The 23,257-nt window shown below is 41.7% G+C and overlaps 1 protein-coding gene across 1 annotated transcript in view; it reads left to right on the top strand.

The window, feature by feature from the left end:
* Positions 1 to 23,257, top strand: part of RFX6 (regulatory factor X6) — a 60,912-nt gene that overhangs the window by 12,852 nt on the left and 24,803 nt on the right. The window contains exons 5-9 of the mRNA XM_025207053.1: positions 5,593 to 5,670; positions 8,925 to 8,952; positions 16,380 to 16,487; positions 20,850 to 20,927; positions 21,025 to 21,138. Coding sequence (XP_025062838.1) covers positions 5,593 to 5,670; positions 8,925 to 8,952; positions 16,380 to 16,487; positions 20,850 to 20,927; positions 21,025 to 21,138 — 406 coding nt within the window. The remainder of the gene's footprint in view (positions 1 to 5,592; positions 5,671 to 8,924; positions 8,953 to 16,379; positions 16,488 to 20,849; positions 20,928 to 21,024; positions 21,139 to 23,257) is intronic.

Raw genomic sequence — 23,257 nt, 5'->3', positions numbered from 1 at the left:
TCCTGCTGCTGTCCCAAACCAAGTCCAGCACTCCATGCAGCTACTCCCCTCAGCTCCTTGCTGGAGCAGGGCAGGAATTACCCTAGGGCAGCCCAAAGGCTGCTAGAGTGAGCCAGGAGCAGCCGTGAGGCTCCTGCAGTCCCCAGGTCACCTAGGGATGGCAACAGTGGCAGACAGGGTCCCCCTTCCTGCACTGGCTCCCTGTCTGTTTCCCCCCAGCTGTTGCTCTGCCAGCCTGGGTGCCCCAGCTGTACCTCACTCCCCTGCTCCTCTATGGTCTGAGCTCAGTTCCTGCTGTCCAGACTCTCAGGCATCCCTGGTTGTAGTGCAGTCTGCTGGCATGTCTTCCAAGTCAAGCCTAAGCCCCATGTACCTAATGAAGCAGCTCAACTTGAAGGCAGTAGTGGTGTGGTGTGGATCAAGGTGGTAGGGGCTGAGAGCTGGGGTAGAGAGGGGGGCAGAGATGCAGTCAGGGGGTTACAAGGGGATACAGCCACCCCTTTAGTGCTGGCCCCGTATATCATACCCCACTTGTCAAAAGTCCTAGATCTACATATGCTTCAACACTTTCTCTGTGTAGACCACCTGCTCACCTCAACCTGAATCAGCTGCCACTGACATCTCTCTGTTGAATGTACAAAGAACATAGGTGCTTAACCTGATCACACTGAAACATCTTTCTGAGTGAGGAGCCTAGTACAGTGGTGCTGTAGTGCTGCGGTATAAGCATTTATGAAATGTCTTTAAATTGTGTCTCAAGTCTTCACCAAAACCAAGATGTTTTTGCAATATATTTGGCTGAGGATAGATTGCCTTTTTGGCTGAAATTTCATTCAGTTGAAAATGTTCTCCTATTTTTCTGTTTTGGCCACCCTGATTTTTCCATGTTGCTCAATGGGGAGAGTCCCTAGCTAGATCCCAGCAAGATGAGAATGGGTCCAGTACAGAAAAGGCTTCAGACCACAGTTTCTGATTAGGATTTAGTAGGCTGTAAATTCTTTGGGGCGGGGACTGCATTACCCTGTATGTGTGGGCAATTCTGAGCATATTGTACCTGTTACCATAATTCAAATAATATCTAATAATCATGGTCTGTGAATCACGTGTAGCAGCTATTCAGGAAAATGTACATACTGTGTAGAGTATACACACAAGAGATTGTGTTTGAGCTCAAGTTACATTTTAATTTCTTTGTAGACTTTGATCAATGTTAAATCTTAGCTTTTATCCATCATGTCTGAAAGCTATTATCTTATTTATTAGGAGTGATTTAGTGGGTTAATAAAACTGATATGGCAGCTGGCCTCATGATAACAAGTTATTGCAAGTCCCTGAACAGCTTAATCCTATCATTTCCTTATCAGCCATCATTTGTGTCAGTGTATGCTAAAATCAGGGCTACTACTTGCAGAGAAACATATGTTACAGCACACCTATGAAATTAAAAATGGAGAGCAGCTTAGTAGTTTCTTTTCAAAGGTTCTGTTGGAAAAACTGAGATTAAGCTCTTCACCATTTCAGACTGTTTTTTATTTATAATAATACATACTATAAACTTGTACAATTCTATGTAATGGGATGAAGGCTGTAATAAAGGTGTGGTGTCAATGACAGCATGTAGTAGTGAATCTGTAAGGCATCTAGGCAGATGATTATAGCTTTGCTCTGTCTTTTATATAATATATGCTACATATAACGTGAAAAGTCTTCTGAGTTTAAAAAATTGCTGACAGTAATTTTGTATCTCGTGTGTAAAGTTGGGATGATTCCTTACCGCTATAAAGCTTATCCTGGAGAAGGAGATTAAATAGAGAACTTATTCCTTTGGAACAAATCTAACATTTACTTAAAATAGATCTTCTCTAGCTAATATAAATGTCACTGCATAAAGTCTGATATCTTGTGACCTTCCTGGATTAGGGGCAGGTACTGTGCCTCCCTTTGGATACCTGGGAATCTCCTCTTTCCAGTGATATACAGCTGCTATTTCAGGCGTTAAGAGGTCACAAGATATTAGATCTCAAATCTGTCACTGAGGAGTGCCTTTTTTGGGCCACTGGCCAGGATAATTTTGAGAAGTGGGAATTTCACCTTTGTGGGAGCAGAAGGTACATGTTTGTAGGAGAGTTTAAAGTTCTGGTAAGAGTTTGAAATTGCTGAGAGATATGGCAGGTTAAACTAAGACCTGGGCAATTGATTTAGTGATATCACAATGCAAATGAACAGGTCACAGGTGGATATATTATAATGTATGTAATATTTTAAAATGGTAATAATAGTTGTCTACGGATTTTATTTCAGTGTACAACTGTTGACTTTTAAAGTTTATCAATTAATATTTTTCAGAACTTATTCTTACATATTTCAGTCACTTGTAACTCATATCTCATCTGAAACAGTTCCAGTTTGATGAAAGAGAAAAATGTCTGTGGCTCAGACTGAAAAAAATCCATATGAATTTTGAAAAATATAAACTGTGTTCAGATTTAGTGATTTGATCCAGACCCAGGTCTTTAATACTGCGTATGTGGAACACAGTGAGAGAAAAAAAATCACTTCTTTCCATGAGAGAGATCATATGCTACAGAAAACCACATGGCATTTCATGATAGGTCCTTTTGGATCCTAAACCCAAAGGCCTTGCTGTTATTTTACTTTTTAGCTCTATCTTATAGAGCAAAAAAATGAAAGACTGATCCAAACAGGTAGCCATACTTGTAGGCTATGTTAATACATCTTTAAAAATGGCTTATGTCACATCAGGCAGAAAGCAGGGTAGATTTGCACCTTATCAATTAACTCAGTGATGTATAGCATAAACTTTTGGACTCCCAAGCTCACTTCATCAGATGCGGTCTTATCATAATCATGTCATATCACCATTCCTCAAGCTAGCATATACATGGCAAAGAAACACGTGCTGTACTGTGTTAGAACCTAAATTATCTTGTAGAACATGACTGTTTGGTATAGGCATGCTGTCCTTTTGCATGTTAGGAGTTTCTGTAGCACCTTAGGGAGCAAGACTTTCACATGTAACTTTGTCTGTTTCAATGCTTTCGTGCTTGAATTGGTGGCATCAGGTTCAATAGAGAGTTTCACAATAGTATTTCTTGTGTCCAGTCCTTTTGTTGCATGAAGAAATGATAGCTGGAGTCTAATACACTGACTTGAAAGGTCACTTCTTTTCTTGGAAGGATTCTGTTTAAAAAACCCTATGATGCTATAACATTAGGATCTGTAATAATGAGATGCTGGATCAAAACCATGCCTCTCTCCTTCCTCAGTATTATGCTTCATGTTACTTTTTATTTCATACTTCAGAAGCGACTTTACTATGAAAATTTAAAGGTATCTTGTCACTAAGCTGGGGGTATCTGAGTAAATAAAATTCCATAATATTGGTATGATAGTAATCAATCATATGAGTGCATGTGAAGGAGATGTTTCCATAAGCTTAAGATTGATTTAGACCTCTGTAAGATACAAGAGGACAGGCAATATAAGATATATGGATTTATGGAGTATGGACTCCAGGCCTATTTTAGTGAGACTCCAGACTGTATCAGGATCAGTGATACTAGTGAATGAGAGAGAAGCAGTTGAGTTATTTCTACCTGATCTATGAATGTGAGGCATAGTATCTACTTTTCACGCTCATCCAGAATCAAGGCCATTTAATCAAGAGATGTTTTTTCCCAGCCTTCCTGCCAGTGTATGATTATTTGCAAGTATTTCAGCCACTCAGATTTTAAATGTGCTAAATGATTGGATTAACCATACTTAGATTTATTCCTTCCTTACACCATCTTTTCTGCCCTTCAGGGATCTTGCAACTGACCACGCAACAATACCCCTTAGGCTTTTCTCCCACCCCATTTCTCTTTCCTCTAGGTAGTTCCTTCCCTATTGGGCATTTTAAAAATTCAGTGATGAAGGGTTTAATAGAGAAAGGTTGTAAACCAAATGGTAACTTCTGGAGGAAAGATGCTGTATAAATGTAAGGTATTATCCTTTATAGATGAGGAAATGATGTTGATGTAAGTGACACTAATGGGTCATTTTGAAATCCATTACTAATTTTATTGTTTACACCTGAAATTTACAAGTAGCAATTTCAGAGCAAATTTACTTATTTAAGCTAAAGTAACTCCATTGAGTTCAAAGGGATCATACTGATATAATTTAGGCATTCTCTATACACAAAGTTGTGCCAGTTTAACTAAAGAGGCAATTTTAACTCAAAGCAGTTTAATCAGTGCAATGTTGTGTTTTTTGGGAGCTGTACACCAATATAAAACAAGTAGTGATTTAATGAAAAGAGTTTCTGAGCACATATAGTTAGGTCAGGGCACAAAGTCTAGACAAAGCATTAAAGGAGAACCCAGCCACTGTGGCAATTCAGAGATAGCACTGCTACATATGGGAGAGAAGGTTAGCCAGGGCTGGGTTGGGAGTGGTGGTAGGGATGTGGGGGAGGTGAGGGGTGCAAGCACTATAGTTGTTTCAAGATTGTCTCCAAGATAAAATGATCATAAACTACTTAGGACTTTGTAGGAATTCAGATAGGACTGTGATGAGCATGATATAAAGGCCTAAAGATGGATCAACCCAACACCTTAACTGTCACCTGGAAGCAAACTGAAAGCCTGTGAAAGCTGTGGAGCAGCAGTGAAATAAGTTCCTAGAAAGAGAAGTTTTCAGCTATGTCCTTGTAAAAGAAAAAAAGTAATTTAGAGTCAAGAAAGTCTGCAGCTTTGCTCTAGGGATAGAAATTTTACATAAACTGGTACGAGTGATCAGAAATTAGTTCAATTCTGTAGCACAACAGAAGTTCAGTGCACATAAACTGCTTTCAAAATGGCTGAAACAAGTTTAAGATAAACCTGGATGGATACAGTGTCAGACTTGGACAGATACAGTGTCAACTGATTTAGGTTAAATCATTTTATTGAACTTCAAGTTACCTCAGAGTCCCCCAGCATCCCAGATGCTTTTCACCTCCCCCCACAATCCCACCTCCTGGAGAGACTAGACTTGATGCAAGCTGTCTGTTCCTGCCCAGTAGGGAAGTGTGTTCTACTGCCCCCTGGCTTCTGGCCTGGGCCACTGAAGGCATGTGGCTGCGCTTCCAGAATCAAAAGTGAATGTCTGTCCACTTGCCTATTAGTTCAATCTACACAGCATAGACTAACCTGCGAAGATTGAATTGATTTAGCCTCTGGCTTTTTGACTGTCTGTATTTAGCCTTGGTGTTTGAGCCAAGTATTGGCCTTATTCAACATAATAGCAAAATCCTTCCTGCTGTCAATGAAGCAGGATTTGGCTCTAAGACAAGAACAAAAAGGCCAACTTTAATTAAAAGGCAGTGTAAAGAAAGATTTCTCCTATTTGTCTATTTGCCTATATATTTCAGGCATCATTTGATAGTTTTATTTGCTGAGTTCCCCAATACTTTGTCTCCGTTCTCAACAAGTCACAAATCCTATTGTGGCCAAATGAAAGCACGCTCAATTTTGGCATCAATTTATTTCCTTTTAGACTTTTATGGGTGTCCCCCAAAAGCATAAGTAGTCCTTTTATTTTTTGCAGGTATCATTATTATGGAATCGGCATTAAGGAAAGCAGTGCCTATTACCACTCCGTGTATTCTGGAAAAGGCTTGACAAGGTACAGTAACATATCTTTTGAGATTAAGTCTCTGTCATTGTATTCTGGAATGTGTTTAGTGTTTATCTAAGCATCATCTCCTTTATCCATCTACATTCACAGAGCACCTATCACTGTTTTGTCTAGATACCAGTAGTTCTGTATACTGTTGGATTTAGTACTCCTGACTTCAGAAAATATTTTACTCTCCAAATTCCAGGATTAATTTTTTTAATGCAATGAGCAGTCCTCAGCTGGTCAGTGTGGCTCCATTTAAATCAGAGTGGCTTTACACTAACTGGCAATCTGGCCCTTTAATCTTAAAGCAACAAACTTCAATAAAACAAGCATATTAGAAAGTGCGTCTTCTCATTTCCTCACCCAGTACAGATGAACATTGTGAAGTGCTGGGGGAATGGTGTGAAGCCGCCACCTGTGGGCAGGAGGGAGGGCTCACTGTAGATTAATATTTACTGGTTCTTTTACCGGAAAATACCAGTTTAAACCTAAACCAGGAAGCTGTAATTATATTTATTTAAGGGACAGCTAGCAAGATCAATACATTACGATAGCTGCATGTTGGTTTACCAAAGATTAATAGTTCATAAAACAAATGTCTCTGTTCACATATGGCTTGAATGATGACTTTCATTGTCAATGACAGTATACAGACAGGTTTGGGATTCTGAGAAAGGAAAAGAATAAGAGAGTTTATATATAGAAAATTCGGCAACAGGGCAGCTTTTAGTTATGACCAAGAAACAGGGCAAGCAAAAAAAGTTGAGCTTAATGTGGTCGTTGTATTGAGAAAAGAGAGTTTGCTGTTGGCAATACTCTGTATATAAAAATCTGAATCTGCCATTTCATTATCCAGCATTTATCAAAGGCTAAGGATGTGTTGGTGGCACACAGGTCAATGAGCTTCTTTTACAATACAGAACTATTGCAAACAAATCACTTATTTAACTGACTGAAAGACAAGGAGCTTAACAAAGGGAGGCATCTCACTAGTGGTTCTATCTCAGTCAGTGCCACATACCATTTGGTTCAGGTCAGTGTCCTGGCCAACTTCTATGAGGTTAAGTGGAATTAATACAAAAGTATCCAGGGTCAGATTTTGAAAGGAACTTAAATACATAAAGATGCAGATTGACACTTATTGCCACTTACTAGGCTCCTGGATACCACCAATTTCAATAAGAATTGGGCTACTACACACTTCAAAGAATTCCTGCTTGCATCTATAGGCACCGACAGCTTACATGACAAAGGGCACGGTGGTACCTAACTTCTGTACGTCTTGCAATCCAGTGTAAATTACAATTACAAGGTAGGCACACAGCTTACCCAAACAACATGTTGGGAGAGTTAGGATGCACAGAAGCCAGCAGGCTTTGTAGGTGACTACCTAAGTTAGCCAGTAGAAAAAGCTGAGAAAAAGGGTGGAGGCTAAGTTTCTATTTGGTATTCTCAGCTGTCAACCATCTCCTGGGGTTAGCACACTCACCTGGGAGTGTTTGGGGGGAGGGAAGGAGAAACCTGTTTTCAAATCCCTACTGTTTCTGATCTGGAGAAGAAACTCAAATGCTAGTTTTCCACAACCAAGGAAAAGTGGTCTAAGCAGCTGGGTGGCAGTAGGACTAGGGTAGTTGGATGTGTGCCTCTGTCCCTCTCGGCCCCAGAAGAAACTTAAGTCACCTTGGAGACTTCACTCTCAGAACGTTAACTACCAGTAGCAATAGGCAGCAGCTGAGCAGAAGCTCTAAAGATCTCAATTGGACTTAAGCCACACTATTCAGTACCCTGACCATACTTGGCAGCGGCACCCTCAAGCAAGCTACACAGTTCTGGGTAGGCTGCTTCCTAAACCAGAAAGAATGGCACTTGTTGCAGAATAGTTCTGCTTTTGGAGGATGTCTAACTATAGCAGCACAGCATGCTTGAGGGCATGTCAGTATGTAGCCAGAGATGCCTAGCTGCCAACTTAAACGTCAAAAGTTCCTTTGTAAATTTATCCCTTAGGCCTTTAATAATAAGCCTCCCATCCTTCAGAGAAGAAAGTGTAGCCCGTTCCTACTAATTACACAGGCAGCAGTATGGGAAGAGCTTTTGAATGGGGCTCTAGAGGAACTCTGTCAGCAAAGGCTGCCTGGCTTGTCTGGAATCAGGCTGTCCCCATGCTGCTCTATCCAAAATACATACCTTGTAGTCAGTGAGTCTGTTTGTACCCTCCCTTTATTCTTGGTGCTTGAATGTCAGAAGTCAACACCTTCTAATTATGCCTCTGAGCCATTCTCTTCTCCTGGGTCTGACCTGTGTGGGCAGAATGCCTTTGGCCACCTCTGCTGTGCTGTTAAAGCTCCACTTCTTGTCAATAGGGCACAAATCAGAAACATGAAACCACAATATTGTCCTTAACAATTTTAAGGGTTCATATTGCCGGTGTAATCTTATCACTTGGCAGCTAAAATAAGGGAGAAATGCCAATAATTAAACAAGTCATAACAACATTGTTTTCATCATTGAATTGATCCTTATAAAACCAGGGATTCCTTAGGTTATCATTTCTAATTAAAATTTTATGTTTTGTATTTACTGCACCTATGGCTGGCTTCAAAAACCAGTAAGGTCAATGGGAGTCTTTTCATTGACTTTTATGGGCATTGGATATGGTCATTAGTATAATACAATAATAACTGAACTATTAAGTATTCCTTGTAGTTATTAATGAAATGCCTCCATCAGAAGTACATCCTAAACACAATGAAACTGTTCTGCATGTACAGAAAGCAGGCCATTTCTGGCAATCATTAATCTATGGGGGTTTTTTCATTCACCTCAAAAGGGAAATATTGAATACTCCTTCCCCTTTCCCTAGCTTCCTCCCCCTCCCCCCCCCCAGTCTAAATCTACTTCAACCATTATAAAATATTCTAGATTCCAGCTAAATATATCATTAACTTGCTTCTGTGCTGCCTATTTGATTCTGTGAGGTTACCCAGGTTTGCAAATGAGACAGAATCTTGAAATGTACATTCATGCTTATTCACTGTCCTAAATCCTTCACTTCTAAAAAATGTCTGCCCTGGCTTTAGTGTTATTTGCATGTTTTTGGGAACTAACAGAAGTAATAACATTTTTTAAAAACCTAATTCTTTAGACATATTTATTTTGGAGGCTCCTGATTGTTATTGTTCTAGATGATGCATTACATTTTTTGAAATAACTGTTATGTTCTTTTTTAATGAAGCAATAACATTCATTTGTTTTCAAAGGTTTTCTGGAAGCAAATTGAAAAATGAGGTAAGCACTGTGCCCTGATTCCTTTCACCTCGAAACTGTTTATTCACAGTAATGCTATTGGGTAGAGTTTTTCAATACCAGTTTCTTTGAAAATTGTAACAGCCCTATATTATCTACTGCTTTTACTGAGGCTAAGTGCATATTACATTATTACAGGAATAGAGGATATATAGAAGTGGAAGGGAACTCCTAGGTCATCGAGTCTAGTTTTCTGTTACTGTAGGCACCCACATCATATAATCCCCTTCATAAGGCTATTCCATCTTAAAAATTTGCAATAATGGCTACAAAAACCTACTATTGGAAAGTTACTTCAGCATGTCACTAACTTTTTAGAAACCTCCTTCTTCTTCTAATTTCCAGCATAAGTGTATACATGGACAGTTTATCTCACTTGTTCTTAGGTTTGAATTGTTTTATAGATTAAATAGCTCTATCCCTCTGTTGTGTTTACCTCTCTGCTATATTTATAGAGACCAGTTATATCCCCTCTCCATCTTTGTCTTTTAAGGTTGAACAAGACAGTTTTTTATAGTATTCTCATAAGATAGGCTTTCCATTTCCCTAATCACCCTTGTAGCCCTTCGCTGCACCTATTCCATTTTGGATATGTCATTCGTGAATGAATGAGATTATTAGAACTGTACTTAGTATTCCAGATGAGAGTTTACCAGTGCTTGTTCAATGGCTTTATTTTTTCCCTCTGCCTCTGGAAATACTTGGTCTGAGACATTCTAAGATCATATTTGCGTTTTTCTGTAACTCTGACATCTCATAGTTATATTTTGATTGACAGGTACCAGGTCATCTTCTTCTGCCTTATGCAGCTGATGAGTTCCCAGACTATAGCAGAAATTCTTATTATTAGTCACTACATGCCTGACCTTGAATTTTGTATTGTTAAATTTAAACCCATTTCTTTTAGTCAATTTTTAAAGGTCACTCGGTTCTTCTTGAATGATATTCCACTCTACCACCATACAAGTGTTGCCTCTCACCTTTGTGTCACCAACAACTTTCATTTCAGAGGGGACAAGGCTGAACTCCTCAACAAGTTCTTTGCCTCAGTGTTCCTAAGTGAGGGGCACGACAAGTCTCTCACTGGGGTTAAAGAGAGGCAGCAGCAAGGCGCCAGACTACCATGCGTAGACCCTGAGATGGTGCAGAGTCATTTGAAAGAACTGGATGCCTTTAAGTTGGCAGGCCCGGATGAGCTCCATCCGAGGGTGCTGAAGGCACTGGCCGACATCATTGCAGAGCCACTGGCGGGAATATTTGAAAGCTCGTGGCGCACGGGCCAAGTCCCAGAGGACTGGAAAAGGGCCAATGTGGTCCCCATTTTCAAAAAGGGGAGGAAGGAGGACCCGGGCAACTATAGGCCAGTCAGTCTCACCTCCATCCTTGGCAAAGTCTTTGAAAAAATTATCAAGGCTCACATTTGTGAGAGCCCGGCAGGACAAATTATGATGAGGGGAAACCAGCACGGATTTGTGGCAGGCAGATGGTGCCTGACCAATCTAGTTTCTTTTTATGACCAGGTTACGAAACGCCTGGACACAGGAGGAGGGGTGGATGTCGTATACTTAGACTTCAGGAAGACCTTCGATACGGTATCCCACCCCATACTGGTGAACAAGTTAAGAGGCTGTGACTTGGATGACTACACAGTTCCGGTGGGTGGCGAATTGGCTGGAGGGCTGCACCCAGAGAGTCGTGGTGGATGGGTCGGTTTCGACCTGGAAGGGTGTGGGAAGTGGGGTCCCACAGGGTTCGGTCCTTGGACCGATACTCTTTAATGTCTTCATCAGTGACTTGGACGAGGGAGTGAAATGTACTCGGTCCAAGCTTGCAGATGACACAAAGCTATGGGGAGATCTGGACACGCCGGAGGGCAGGGAACAGCTGCAAGCAGACCTGAACAGGTTGGACAAATGGGCAGAAAACAACAGAATACAGTTCAACAAGGAGAAATGCAAAGTGCTGCACCTAGGGAGGAAAAATGTCCAGCACACCTACAGCCTAGGGAATGACCTGCTGCGTGGCACGGAAGTGGAAAGGGATCTTGGAGTCCTAGTGGACTCCAAGATGAACATGAGTCGGCAGTGTGACGAAGCCATCAAAAAAGCCAATGGCACTTTATCGTGCATCAGCAGATGCATGACGAATAGGTCCAAGGAGGTGATACTTCCCCTCTATCGGGCGCTGGTCAGACCGCAGTTGGAGTACTGCGTGCAATTCTGGGCGCCGCACTTCAAGAGGGATGCGGATAACCTGGAGAGGGGGCACAGAAGAGAATTAGTGAGTATTTATTCACCAAGGCGCCCCCGGGGGTTACAAGAAATAATGGCCGCAAGCTAGCAGAGAGCAGATTTAGATTGGACATTAGGAAGAACTTCTTCACAGTTCTAGTGGCCAGGGTCTGGAACGGGCTCCCAAGGGAGGTGGTGCTCTCCCCTACCCTGGGGGTCTTCAAGAGGAGGTTAGATGAGTATCTAGCTGGGGTCATCTAGACCCAGCACTCTTCCCTGCTTATGTAGGGGGTCAGACTCGATGATCTATTGAGGTCCCTTCCGACCCTAACATCTATGAATCTATGAATCTATGAATTAGCAGGCTCCTGCTTCTTGAGCCACAGTTATTAATAAAAGTATAAATTAATATTTGTCCAAAGCCTGATTCTTGAGACTCTTTATTAGCAGTAAACAGCCTTTAGCTCAACAGTTTCCCTTTCATTACAGCCCACTGTCATCTCTTCTTACCTACCTAATAATTCTTTCACTAATCCCCATCTTCTCCAATTTAACTAATACTTTCTCTATGATACCATATCTTTACTAAAGTCCACATAAATGAGGTCTACTGCCTTTTCTTTGTCTAGTAATCATTTATCTTATTGAAGAAAGATATTAGAGTGGCCAGTCCTTGATAAATGCATGTTGCATTTTATCCCATTTGCCCTTTACCTCCATGTCTTTATTCTTTCCTTCAAAATTTGTTCTAAAGCCCTTGCTTTAATTGCATACAGTTGAAGGCAGACTAATGAGCCTGTAGTTACTCAGTTCATCTCTTTTCCCTTTTCTTAAATGTAATATAGGTATATTTTACAGGTAGTACAGTTACTATTTTCCAGTTACAGCTTGCAATACCCAGCTTAATAGTTTTACTAAAAATTCTAGCTTTTAGACTTGCAATATTGTGTGCCAATTCTTTCAGAATTCTGGGAGGGGGATTATTGGGTCACCCTGACCTGAATACATTAAGCTTTTTGAAATTTTTTTCCACCTTGGACACAGTAATTTCCACAGGTCCTCATTCCTATTAGACATCCTACCTTTGCCAGTACAGCATCTTTGGCTTGATTGACAGCTAAACCCAATGAAGTATGCCCAGTACTGGCAAGAAGAGACTTCTCAACATAAGAGTGGTGTAGTCTGACTCTCTGTTGTGTGGGACTGTGCAGGCTGGTTTAGAAACAAGAATTAAGCAGGGTCTTATCCAATTGGTGTAAGTGAAAAATAGGCAACATTCTTTCCATTAAAGTAAATGGATAATATGCCTGAATTCCTGTTCACTACCCTGAAAATATGTTCAATTAGTTATTCCAGAAATGATTTACCTTGATTTCTTGAGGAGGAACTCCCATTAGCAACTCAAACATCAACAGATTTTAAAGAATTTGTCAGTGAAATTTTAGTGAATATTTATTGCTGGTATGTTTTATCACATTTCTAGTATTTTTCTGTATGTGAAGATATTAGCAAATTCTTTTATCTAAATCAGTTAGTGTGCCATTAGAGACTGCATGGTTAATTAGGCAGGTAATATTGCTGTAATTATCTTAATGTTAAATAGCCATTAAAAACAGATGGTATTAAAATGAAAGGGCAGGTGGCAGTGGGTTAAGATATCAAACCTAGCACTGAGCCACAGTCATATAAGCCCATTAGCAGAGTAAAATGTTGCAAATATTCTACTCTTTAAAAGAAAGCCTTTTAAATGAACTAATTTCTTTTAATAAAAGCTTTTAATACATTTAATGGACAATTGCGTAATGAAGTCATATAGATTGCTTCTGTTATCAATAAAAAAACCTCCTGATGCTGAAAGGCAATTGTAGATCTGAAGAAATACTGACTCAAACCTGTATTTAACCATCTAATGTTTAGGCCAATACGGTATTTACATTTCTATCATTTCTTTCATTTCTCTCTTTACCTGTGGTTGAATACATTAATGCAGGCAAGGTGCTGTTTAAGTAACATACATTTTTCATTCCTAGCTCTCTATTTTGTTTTGTTTTCAAATAGCAGTGAACTGTTCATTAAAATCTGATTATGAGATAGCTCACGTACACGGCCTCAAAAATGGATCAGCAATATCAGGTTTAACATTTCAATTTTTTAAAGGGGAACATGAATGATAAACAATGATCAGCTGCAGTTCCTGTTTTCTAAACTCAGCATTTGAAACTACTTAATTTAAAACTGACCTCCAACTGGTGAGATCTTATCAGGGGACACAACAAAACATCTTTTTCTTAATTCCTTTTACCACACCAGCTCAACTTGCTAATATACTAAGGTGAGATTCACCCTACACAGTGTTCATCTACACGTGCGCTTTAATGCACAGTAGCCTATTTTACTATGCATTAAAGTATAGCGTAAAAAAAGTGCTGTTACACTTATGCTCCGTAAAATAGGCTACTGTGCATTAAGCATCACCTAAAAAATGTGTGCTTGCACTACTGCACATTAGGGCGGCCTAATGTACATTCATTTAGTACCTATCATTGGAGGTACTACATTTAATGCACATTAAGAAAAGCGCATTCATGCACGGGTAGATGTGCCCACAGAGGGCTAGAACAAGGCCAGCTACCACTTAAGCTCTCAAACTAAAATGTAAATGTACTTGCCTAGTGGACAGTAGTATAACTAGGAGTGAGCAAATAAAGCAGCATCCCCAAGCACCAATTCAGAGGGGGCACAAGAGTGATGGCTATTGGCTCATCTGCTGCTGCCTAAGGCACAGAAATTGTTTGCAACACCTTTGATAAATCCTGCCTCATCCAGAATTAGTAGGCTTCTTAGGGTGAAAGTCTTCTCAGTTCAAAAGGTCTGTACAAGGCTCTGTGCGCAGCTATGCCTGTCTAAGAGGATTAGGTGAGATTTAAATGGAATGCTGAGCCTCGGCCAGTCTGCCCAGAGGTGATATACGGGAGCCAACATGATTCATCAAGGAAGGATGACATGTATTATGTTAATTTATTTTGACAGTTGTAGTTTCATCTTAATTCTAGTCGTTCATACTGTATTACTAAGTTTAATGCAGTGTAAATAGTAAAAGTAAGAAAGCCTTAGTAATGTTATACATGGTGCTACTGTTCAAATTTTGCTGGAAGTAAGCTGATGCAGCCAGAATCGCATGAGAATTATAAAATGAGCAACCTAAAGAAGTGTGGATTTGTCATGTCCTATTGTACAGTCAGTAAAGTAGGGCTGTTATTGTTTCTTGATATGCACCTACTGTCTCTTCACACTGGAATGGCTAATATGAAAGTTCAGGGTTACAATTTTAATATACTTTTCGCTCTATATATAGCCTGCACTTGTGCTGAGCTTTTTAGTCCTCACAAATTCAGCAGGCTTAAAGGTAGGCTACTACTTAAGTGGAAAACAATGATGAATGTTTAGGAACCACAAAAGCTGGTGGAGGGAGCATTTTTTCTCTGATTGGGTGCATCTACGTAAGATGTTTACTGCACAGTTGACCAATTAACTGCACAGTAAACATGTCAGCATCTACATGTACCTCCCTATTAGGGCATATGAAAATAATAAACTCTGCAGAAGGGGAGGACTTGTATATACAGGCCCTCCCCTGCTGCAGCATTTTTTCATGCACAGCAGCACATGTGTAGATGCTGCCCTGGCTGGCTGAGGCACAGGGTGCCTCAGCTCAGGACTAACCTGTGGAGCCTCACCCCAGGCAGCTGTTCCACAGCATGTGGAGATGGTGGAGTAGTTATGCTGGGCTGGCTGCTTTCCCATCTCCATGTGCCACTCCACAGCTGGCTGAGGTGTAGTGTGCCTCAGTGTGGGGGCTGCCTTCCAGCTAGCCCTGCATTGAGGCTTCCTGTGTTCCACCCAACACCCCGTCCCTCCCTACAGCACATGGAGCCTGGTCAGAGCAGCCCTCGGCTGGCGGGCTGACCCCCTGGGTCACCTGCCAGCCTGGACTGTTCCAACCGGGCTTCATGTGATGCACACAAATAAACTCTGGAGCAATTTGCTCCACAGTTTTGTGCTCCTGGGTGCACATTCAAATGGTGTGTCTGAGAGCAAAATACTCTGGAGCAATAAGCTCCACAATTTTTTGGTCTTCATTAATTGCATGTATAGACATGCCTAGTCAGTACTAAGTAGTGCCACAGCCAGCTTAGTTTGAGGCACTGAAGTACTCCTAAGAATACTATCCTTATGGGTTACCTGTAGGCACCCAGCACTGTTTGGAAGAGGGGAATGACCATAGTGTTCTGACCAAATTCCAGCTTGGCTAATCATAATTTGCCTACCTATATTGCCTTGGTATTTTAGTTGAACAAATTATTTTTCACCTCTTGCTCCAAGGATCAGTCCTGGAGGCTTTACTTAAGCAGAGCTCCTATTGTCTAGGAGCTTCAGTTCTAAGCTTAGGAGTTATTTCATAGTATTGCTGCAGACCAGTAATAATCTGTGGCTACCTCCTCCTGGATAACTCAGTCTTCAGCAGGGATCAAACCAATAAACTGTTTTTTTTGGACTAATCTAGAACTCTGTCAGCTATGAAAGTAGCAGAGCTCTCTGAGCTAATTTGTTTTATGGAAGGAAATGAATGGGAATCACCTGTGTACAAATCAGACTATTCTGGGGACCTTTATAAATACATGGGAACCTATTTCCATCATAAGCCTCTTCAGTGTATCTGGACACTTACTGAAGTGAATGTGTTATTGTATTAAAAGTTTCTAAAAAGTCTCTTCTAGAAACCATGGGTCTAAAACAGCACTGTGAAAAGTCAGCAGAGTTATATTTAGGATAAATTTGGCCCAATATCATTGCCTGCTCTTACAGAGTTCTGTGCCTGTAAATCTTGAGTCAGTTCTTTGAAGCCAGCAGAAGTTCATGAAGTCAGTGGAGTTAAGTCCAGGTTTGTACCATTTTGTAAACAGAATTTAGGGGACTAAAGATGAACATGTGTTTAAGTCCTTACTATTCTAGGACCAAGGTTCAATAAGAATCAATATTATGAATGGATTACTTCCAAACTTAAATATTTTGGAATTTTTGAGTCTTGCTAGGTAAAACATCAGTTTAGTATTAATAATTGTTTTAGTAGTGGGGCACATATCTAATTTTTTTCCTTGTATTTTCTTTATACTCTAGGGTGGCTTCACTCGAAAGTATTCTCTTAGTTCCAAAACGGGAACTCTCCTTCCAGAATTCCCCAGTGCTCAACACTTTGTGCTTCAAGGGTGCATTTCTAAAGACAAGGTAAAATGTGAGATGCCTCTTTCTTGACTTACAAACCAAAACTTGTCAGCGAACTTTCCTTCCATATCTCAGCCTTTGAGACATCATAGTATTGACATGAAAGAGTCACAAATGTCCATAATCAAACATAGGTGACTGATTTATAGAAGGGGCAAACCTTTACTAATGCCGATTAACTGGCTCTCCAGTGGAAAGGTGGTTGAATTATTTACCTATTAACTCATCTAGTATTTTACAAACTGATGGTATGTAGGAAGGGGAGGAGCAAAACAAACAAATAGTTAAGAGCTGTATTCATTCCAAATGCCTTTGTATTTTAAAGTAAATTTTCTACTGATTAGATTGGAGCAAGAAATAATTGGGTGAATTTTATCTTTTCTTCCCTCCTCCCATCTTCATCAATGGTCTATGAACAGATCACAAAATTTTGAGCATATGGATTACTTGAAGTTATTCACTAATTTCCTTAGCAAATACTTCTTAGCCAGGATTCTATTTGTATTTCACTGTTTTAATTTTATGTACAATTGTAGTATGGACAATTTGTTCAGTTCTATATGTCATCCTAGTAGGAAACAAGAACAATGCCTTAGAACTTATGTAACTGACTAGCACAAAAGAAATGGGAAATAATGTATTTTACCAGTCAGTACTGTGTTACTCTGATCCACATTTGCTCTGTGAACTGTTCAATTAGCAGTTTTGCTGATGTAAACCACTAGTCATCATCATATGTACGTGTAAGTTTTACGTGTTCCACAGGACATATGCATCTTTTACAACTCCAAACTTCAGAGGTTAACTCCCTAGATCCAGTTGTAAACTCTGGAAATTGACAGTTAAATCCCCTGAGGTGGCCAAAATGGTAGCTACCATTGTGATATTGGGGCAAGGGGTAACTGAAAGCTACTGACCTGCTCTTCCAGTACCTATTACCTTATTCATCTTCTCAGAAGTTATAGCTACTGGGCTTATGTCTACTTCTTCAGGAGGTGTAAAAAGAGTAGAGACTATGGAAAACCTTGTGTTATGAATAGCTATCAACAAGAAGCTCTAGATAGTGCACAACAACAGTGATATTGGTTCTGAACAAAACCTGCAAATTATGCTACATAGTGGGTGCATCTACATGAGACTCTGACTGTGCAGTAGCCTAATAATACTGCATAGTAGCATGCCACAGCACAGACAGTGCTAATACGCTACTGCACAGTATTATTAGGTTACTGCTCAGTAGCATCACTTAAAAGATGTATGCTGGTGCTACTGTGCAGTAACTCTGTTTACTGTATTTTTATTTAGTACTTGTTATACAAGCGCTAAATAAATGCAAAATAACCACTGTACAGTAGCATCTCATGTAGATGCATCCAATGATAGGTACCAGCTACAGAAACATTATCCACTAACTATATATGACTTTCTTACATCTCTCATTTGTTACAGGGTACTCCTGTAACATCAATGTCTGAGGGCAGCTGGAGGTATCTGGCAAAACAAGTCTACTGGCCTTGTCCTCCTGTCTGCAGTTGCTGTGTTAGATCATTCTCATGGTTCCAAAAAACAGGCTCTTTTTGGATAAACAAAAGTATATTCTGCATTTTAGAAATGATAGTGGGAACATAACTTAGTTTAAGTTAAAGCAGAACTTTCTTATGTAGATAATCTCTGTTGTGGTTGAAAGAAGATTGAGTACAACATGACTGAGACTGTAGATCAGGGGTGGGCAATTATTTTGGGCAGAGGGCCCCTTACTGAATTTTGGCGAGCTGTCGAGGGTCACATGGGTAGCCCCACCCTTTGACAGGTGTCCCACCCACTGGTTGCCACCTTGGGACCAGAAGTCCTGCCCCTAACCTCTGACCTTTGCCACTGGAAGTCCCTCCCCTTGCGCCTGGAAGTACTCCTTTGGGGAAGAGGGTTTGCCATTTTAGGGGAATAAAAAACAAATTACATACTAAAAATCAAACACCCATAATAATATATTTTAATTTAATTAAAAAATATATTTTGTCCTGATTTCTGTGTGCTTGTGCTATATATGCAGAAGTGATTGCATATGGGGGTTGTAGGGATGTGTGGATGTGTGTGTGAGTGGGTATGGGAGCCATGTAGTGCAGAGTGGCCAGTGGGTGGGCGGGCAGGAAAGTGAGGAAAGCAGCGGCGGGGGGGAAGTGGTAGCAAGTGGGAGCGCAGGGCCTGCACCAGTGTCCCGGGGCCAGCACTAGTACAGCCAAGAGTGGGGCGGTAGGAGCGTGGGGTGTGGGCTGGCAGGGGTCTGTAGATCTGGGCTGGGCTGCACCAGCAGGGAGAGGAGGGAACTGACCTGCTCCATAGAGCCTCTGCCAGCTAGGATCCTGCACTCCTGCTGCCCTGCTCTGGGCCCTGCCAGCACTGGCCCCAGGACACCAGTACGAGCCCTGTGCTCCCGCCTGGGTGCTGCTGGCTCCCGTGCACCCACTCACTCCCAATGCCCCTGTCCCAGCCCTGTGGTACAGGTGGCGACAAGCACTCAGCCCCAACCCCATGCACCCCATGCTTTCCCATCTGGACTGAGCAGTAGCGGCGAGGATAGTGCTTAGCACAGGGGAAAAGTGCGCTCCCCCCATTGCCAGACAAAGCCCATGCAGGGCTGTCCTGTCTCTCCTCTGTGTCACCATCACCCTGTGGGGCAGCGGTGGCAACAGAGAGCAGGCACAGGCAGCCCTGCAGGAGCTCTGAGTGGCTTCAGCACAGGGCACCGGCAGGGGGAGGGGGAGCAGCCGCTTTTCCCCCGCGTTGAGCACCAGTTCATTCCCCACTGCCGCTGCTAGCCTGGGCCTCACGCCAGCTCTGGGTCACCCGTCAGGGCTGAGGTGTGGCAGCAGCAGCAGGGCATGAACTGCTCAATGCAAAGGAAAGCAGCCCTCCTGCTTGCCACCGTAAGGCAGTGTTTTCTGCTGCTGCCCACCCAGAGCTTGCTGCAGTGCGGCTGCTTCACCACCACAGGCAACTGGTAGGGGGTGTATGTGCCCCCCTGAAGGGGGCAGTGCCCCCCCGATGGCCGACACTGATGCTGTTGGTAGGGTTCGTGCCCCCCCTGAGAGGGCCGCTGCCATCGGCGGCTTCTGCAGGTGCCCCCCCCCCAGTTTCTGGAGGCACCAGGCACTCATGCTCACCACCGCCTCTGTGCTGCCCAGCTGCTGCTCCACATGGCCACTGCTGTACAGATATAGTTTCATTGATGTACCACAGTATAATTCTTGGAAATAAATATTTCATTCAGCTGCAGAACTGTGAAAATATCAAGAATGTAGCTCAAATGATTTCTAATGAGGATGAAGAAATTTGAGTGGAGGACCTGGAAAAGCAAATGTCAACTGTGGGAGTTACGATTAAAAAAGGATGATATTTTCTGAAATTTGATTTTTTATTTACTTAATAGTTTTCAAAAGGTCTACAAATAATTAATTAATATGTTGAATTCATTAACATGTTATTGTGCAACACTTTCAAAGTCAATAGTGTTTCACACAAGGAACTATGTATTAGAACTCATTATACATTTTCTGACAGTCTAAAGTATAACCTGTTTCATACAAAGGTGGGCTGTGGTTCACTGGAAACATTTGCTAACCTTAGCAAGCTTTCTAGGAGCCTGGACCATCAACCAAATTTTGCCCAGCGTCTAAGTTTTTTTCTTTTTGAAAATGTTTTGCAGATGAACAACTTTACTGACATGTGATCTCATTTTTCTAGACATGAAGACAATTTCTATTGTCAATTATTTCTCTGCAGTCCCATTAATATAAAAAAGCATTATACTTGAGATGAATCAGTTTATTGAGATGAAAGAAAATTTCTGGTTTAAAGCTTTGCTCTTGTAAGGTGATGATTAAACTTTGACCAAATGACTGACAGCTTTTTTTTCTCATTTGTCCAACCAGATGATGTTTCAAAACACTCATAGACGCCTATAGTAGCCTAATGATTAACCTGCACTGCTCTTAGTGATTAATCCTATCTTTAAAAATGTCCATGTACTTCACCAACTGACTTGGTAGAAGTAACGTCTTTCTGTCCATGCAATAGCTCTGTATGCATTTTCAAAATATACTCAGTGATGCACCTGCACTTCTGATAATAGGAAGGGGCCCTGGAAATGTTGATAAAGTATTAGATATGAATGTTCAATGTATTGTTATTTCCTAAGAGCTATGGCCACAATATATATATTTGTGTCATACATTTTCATTTCTTTTATACTACAAATTTTGTGTTCTGTACTTAAGCACTAGCAAAAGAAAGCAGAAATCTGTTTTGTTATAATACTAAAGGGGAAGGGGGACAGATTCTGTTTAATCTTTCTTCCTTCCAAAACAGGTAGATACCCTTATCATGATGTATAAAACACACTGTCAGTGTGTCCTTGACAATGCAATTAATGGGAACTTTGAAGAGGTAAGTCTGTTTACACACACATTCTTGGTTATATATGAATAGGTAGCAGAAAAGGCACTGCTTATGCACAACCAATGTTTTGGTTTCCTTTCCATAGATTCAGCATTTTTTGTTACATTTTTGGCAAGGAATGCCAGACCACCTTCTGCCTCTGCTTGAAAATCCTATCATCATCGACATCTTCTGTGTCTGTGACTCAATACTCTACAAGGTGAGCTAGGCATTCAGTTATATGGATAACCTCTGCCATCTCACTGCTTGTATCTAGGTAAAATATAATACAGAAGTTAGAACAAGAGAAGTCCTGGGACTTGACTGTCTTCTCCACACTTGTGTAAAACCAGCATTGATGCTATAAATGTTATTTGCATAAAACCAGTGTAAGTGAAAACAGAATTCCCTAATCAACAGAATTTCTGTTCCCTAATCAGCCACAATTTTTGTCACACACAAGGTCAAATCCTGAGCTTCTCACTCATGTTTTACTGAAGAAAATTCCCCTTATGGATCCAACACCCACAATGAAGATTAGGCCTGGATAAAGATGAGGTCTTGCCTATGCACAAAATAGTTACAACTAATACCAATATCAAAAGCCCTTTTCCCAGTACAGTTTATGTTGTTCTACAAGATGTTGTTCAAAATTCTTAACTAGAATGGTAAAAAACCTCTTTTGCCAGCATCACCTGGCTTTCTATCAGGGGGTTTTTTCTGGTATAATAACCATGGGAACACACGACTCTAAGGGACCCTCTGGGAGAGTAAGTCCAGTTGCCTGCTGTCACAAGCTCTATGCTGTATAATCTCCTTAATAAATTGATCCACCTGCACCAGTTACATTTTTTTCTGGTGCTATTCTGATTGGAAGGTCAACCAGCCTAATTGTGGCAAACCTTGTGGCACAGGCCTGGTCTGACTCTTCTCTTGTGAAAGTAGTGGTACCTGTAGAGGTAGAATGGAAGTGCACCAATACATTGGTCTGATATCAGATCGGCACCCATATAAAGAAAATTGCCGGCATCGGAAATCAGCTTTTTTTGTCTGATGTGGCTGATAGATGCTTTTGTGCAGCCACAGTACAGCACGTAGGCAGTAAGGAACACAGCCCGGCAGCTTGGATAGCTGTGTCCATCTGGTAAGTCTGTTGTGGTGGAAGGGGAGGAGGGAGGAGAGGGGGATAAGGGGCAAATAGAGGACCCCGCGATGAGAGAGGGAATGGGGCTGGAGCAGTGGCAGGTGCTGTCCAGTGGGGGTGGGATGGGGCACGGGATGGAGTCACGGTTCATCTGGGGGTCACGGGGAGAGGGGGCAGCTCCTGCTGCTGTGCACACCCTGGGAGGGCATGGAGGGGGCATGTGCCTCTAGATCTGTGCACAAAGCAGGGCGGGCTGCTGCTATGGGCTGGAGCACAGCCCCGGCCCCAGCCCACAGAAGCAGCCCGCCCCACCCTGTACACAGATCCGAGGTCACACGCCCCCTATGCCCTTCTGGGGTATGCGCAGCGGCAATAGCCACCCTCCGTCCCCACGCTCTGCAACGAGCCGTGGCTCCATCCCATGCTCTGCCCTGGCTGGGAAGTGCATGCCCCTGCCCCAGCCCCAGCCCCACTCCCTCACCGCAGGGGTCTTGATCTGCCCTCCTCATGCGTATGCCCTCCCCTTCTACCACGACAGACTTACCAGCCGGATGCTGCTCTTCAAGCTGCCAGGCTGCACATTGGAAATCAGATCAGTATTGGCCAATATGCCCCCTTAAAAATTGGCTATCGGTATCACCCCCATAAATCTCTATCAGTGCACCCCTACTATAGATATAGGCACAGTAGTGTGCTAAGGAACTCTCACTACTGCATAGTATGGAGTGGTGTTTCCACCCTCATGGCTATACTGATGCATCTATTTTGGTAAAAGAATTCCCTTTCTAACTGAAAAACTGAATCACTGTAAAAACTGTGTAAACCAGGCTACAGTAGGGATCTTAGACTTTGGCATCTAATCTCTCTCTGTTTAACTTTACCATTCATGAAAAAGAAATAGCAGCAATCAGGGGATGCCACTTTCAGGTGGGTGTGTTGGATTCCTTAGAAAAATCTGATCCGTAAGTAATGAAAGTCTTTAAAGGACTTGGAGTTCCACAGGAGACACCATACAAATATGAAAGGATTATTGCAATCTTCCTGATAAGTTTCACAAATCCACATAGATTACATGAAAGAGCAACTGGCAAGTCAGAAAACCAAACTGATGTGTGAACAGAGGTGGGGGGTGTTACTTAACACTACATATTTTTCTGGGACTATTTGTATTTCTTTACTGAAATCAAGAAAAATA

This window comes from Alligator sinensis, unplaced genomic scaffold (assembly GCF_000455745.1).
Source record: "Alligator sinensis unplaced genomic scaffold, ASM45574v1 scaffold38_1, whole genome shotgun sequence".
In the NCBI taxonomy this organism is placed as follows: Eukaryota; Metazoa; Chordata; order Crocodylia; family Alligatoridae; genus Alligator; species Alligator sinensis.
This window is presented reverse-complemented; position numbering and strand designations above follow the sequence as displayed.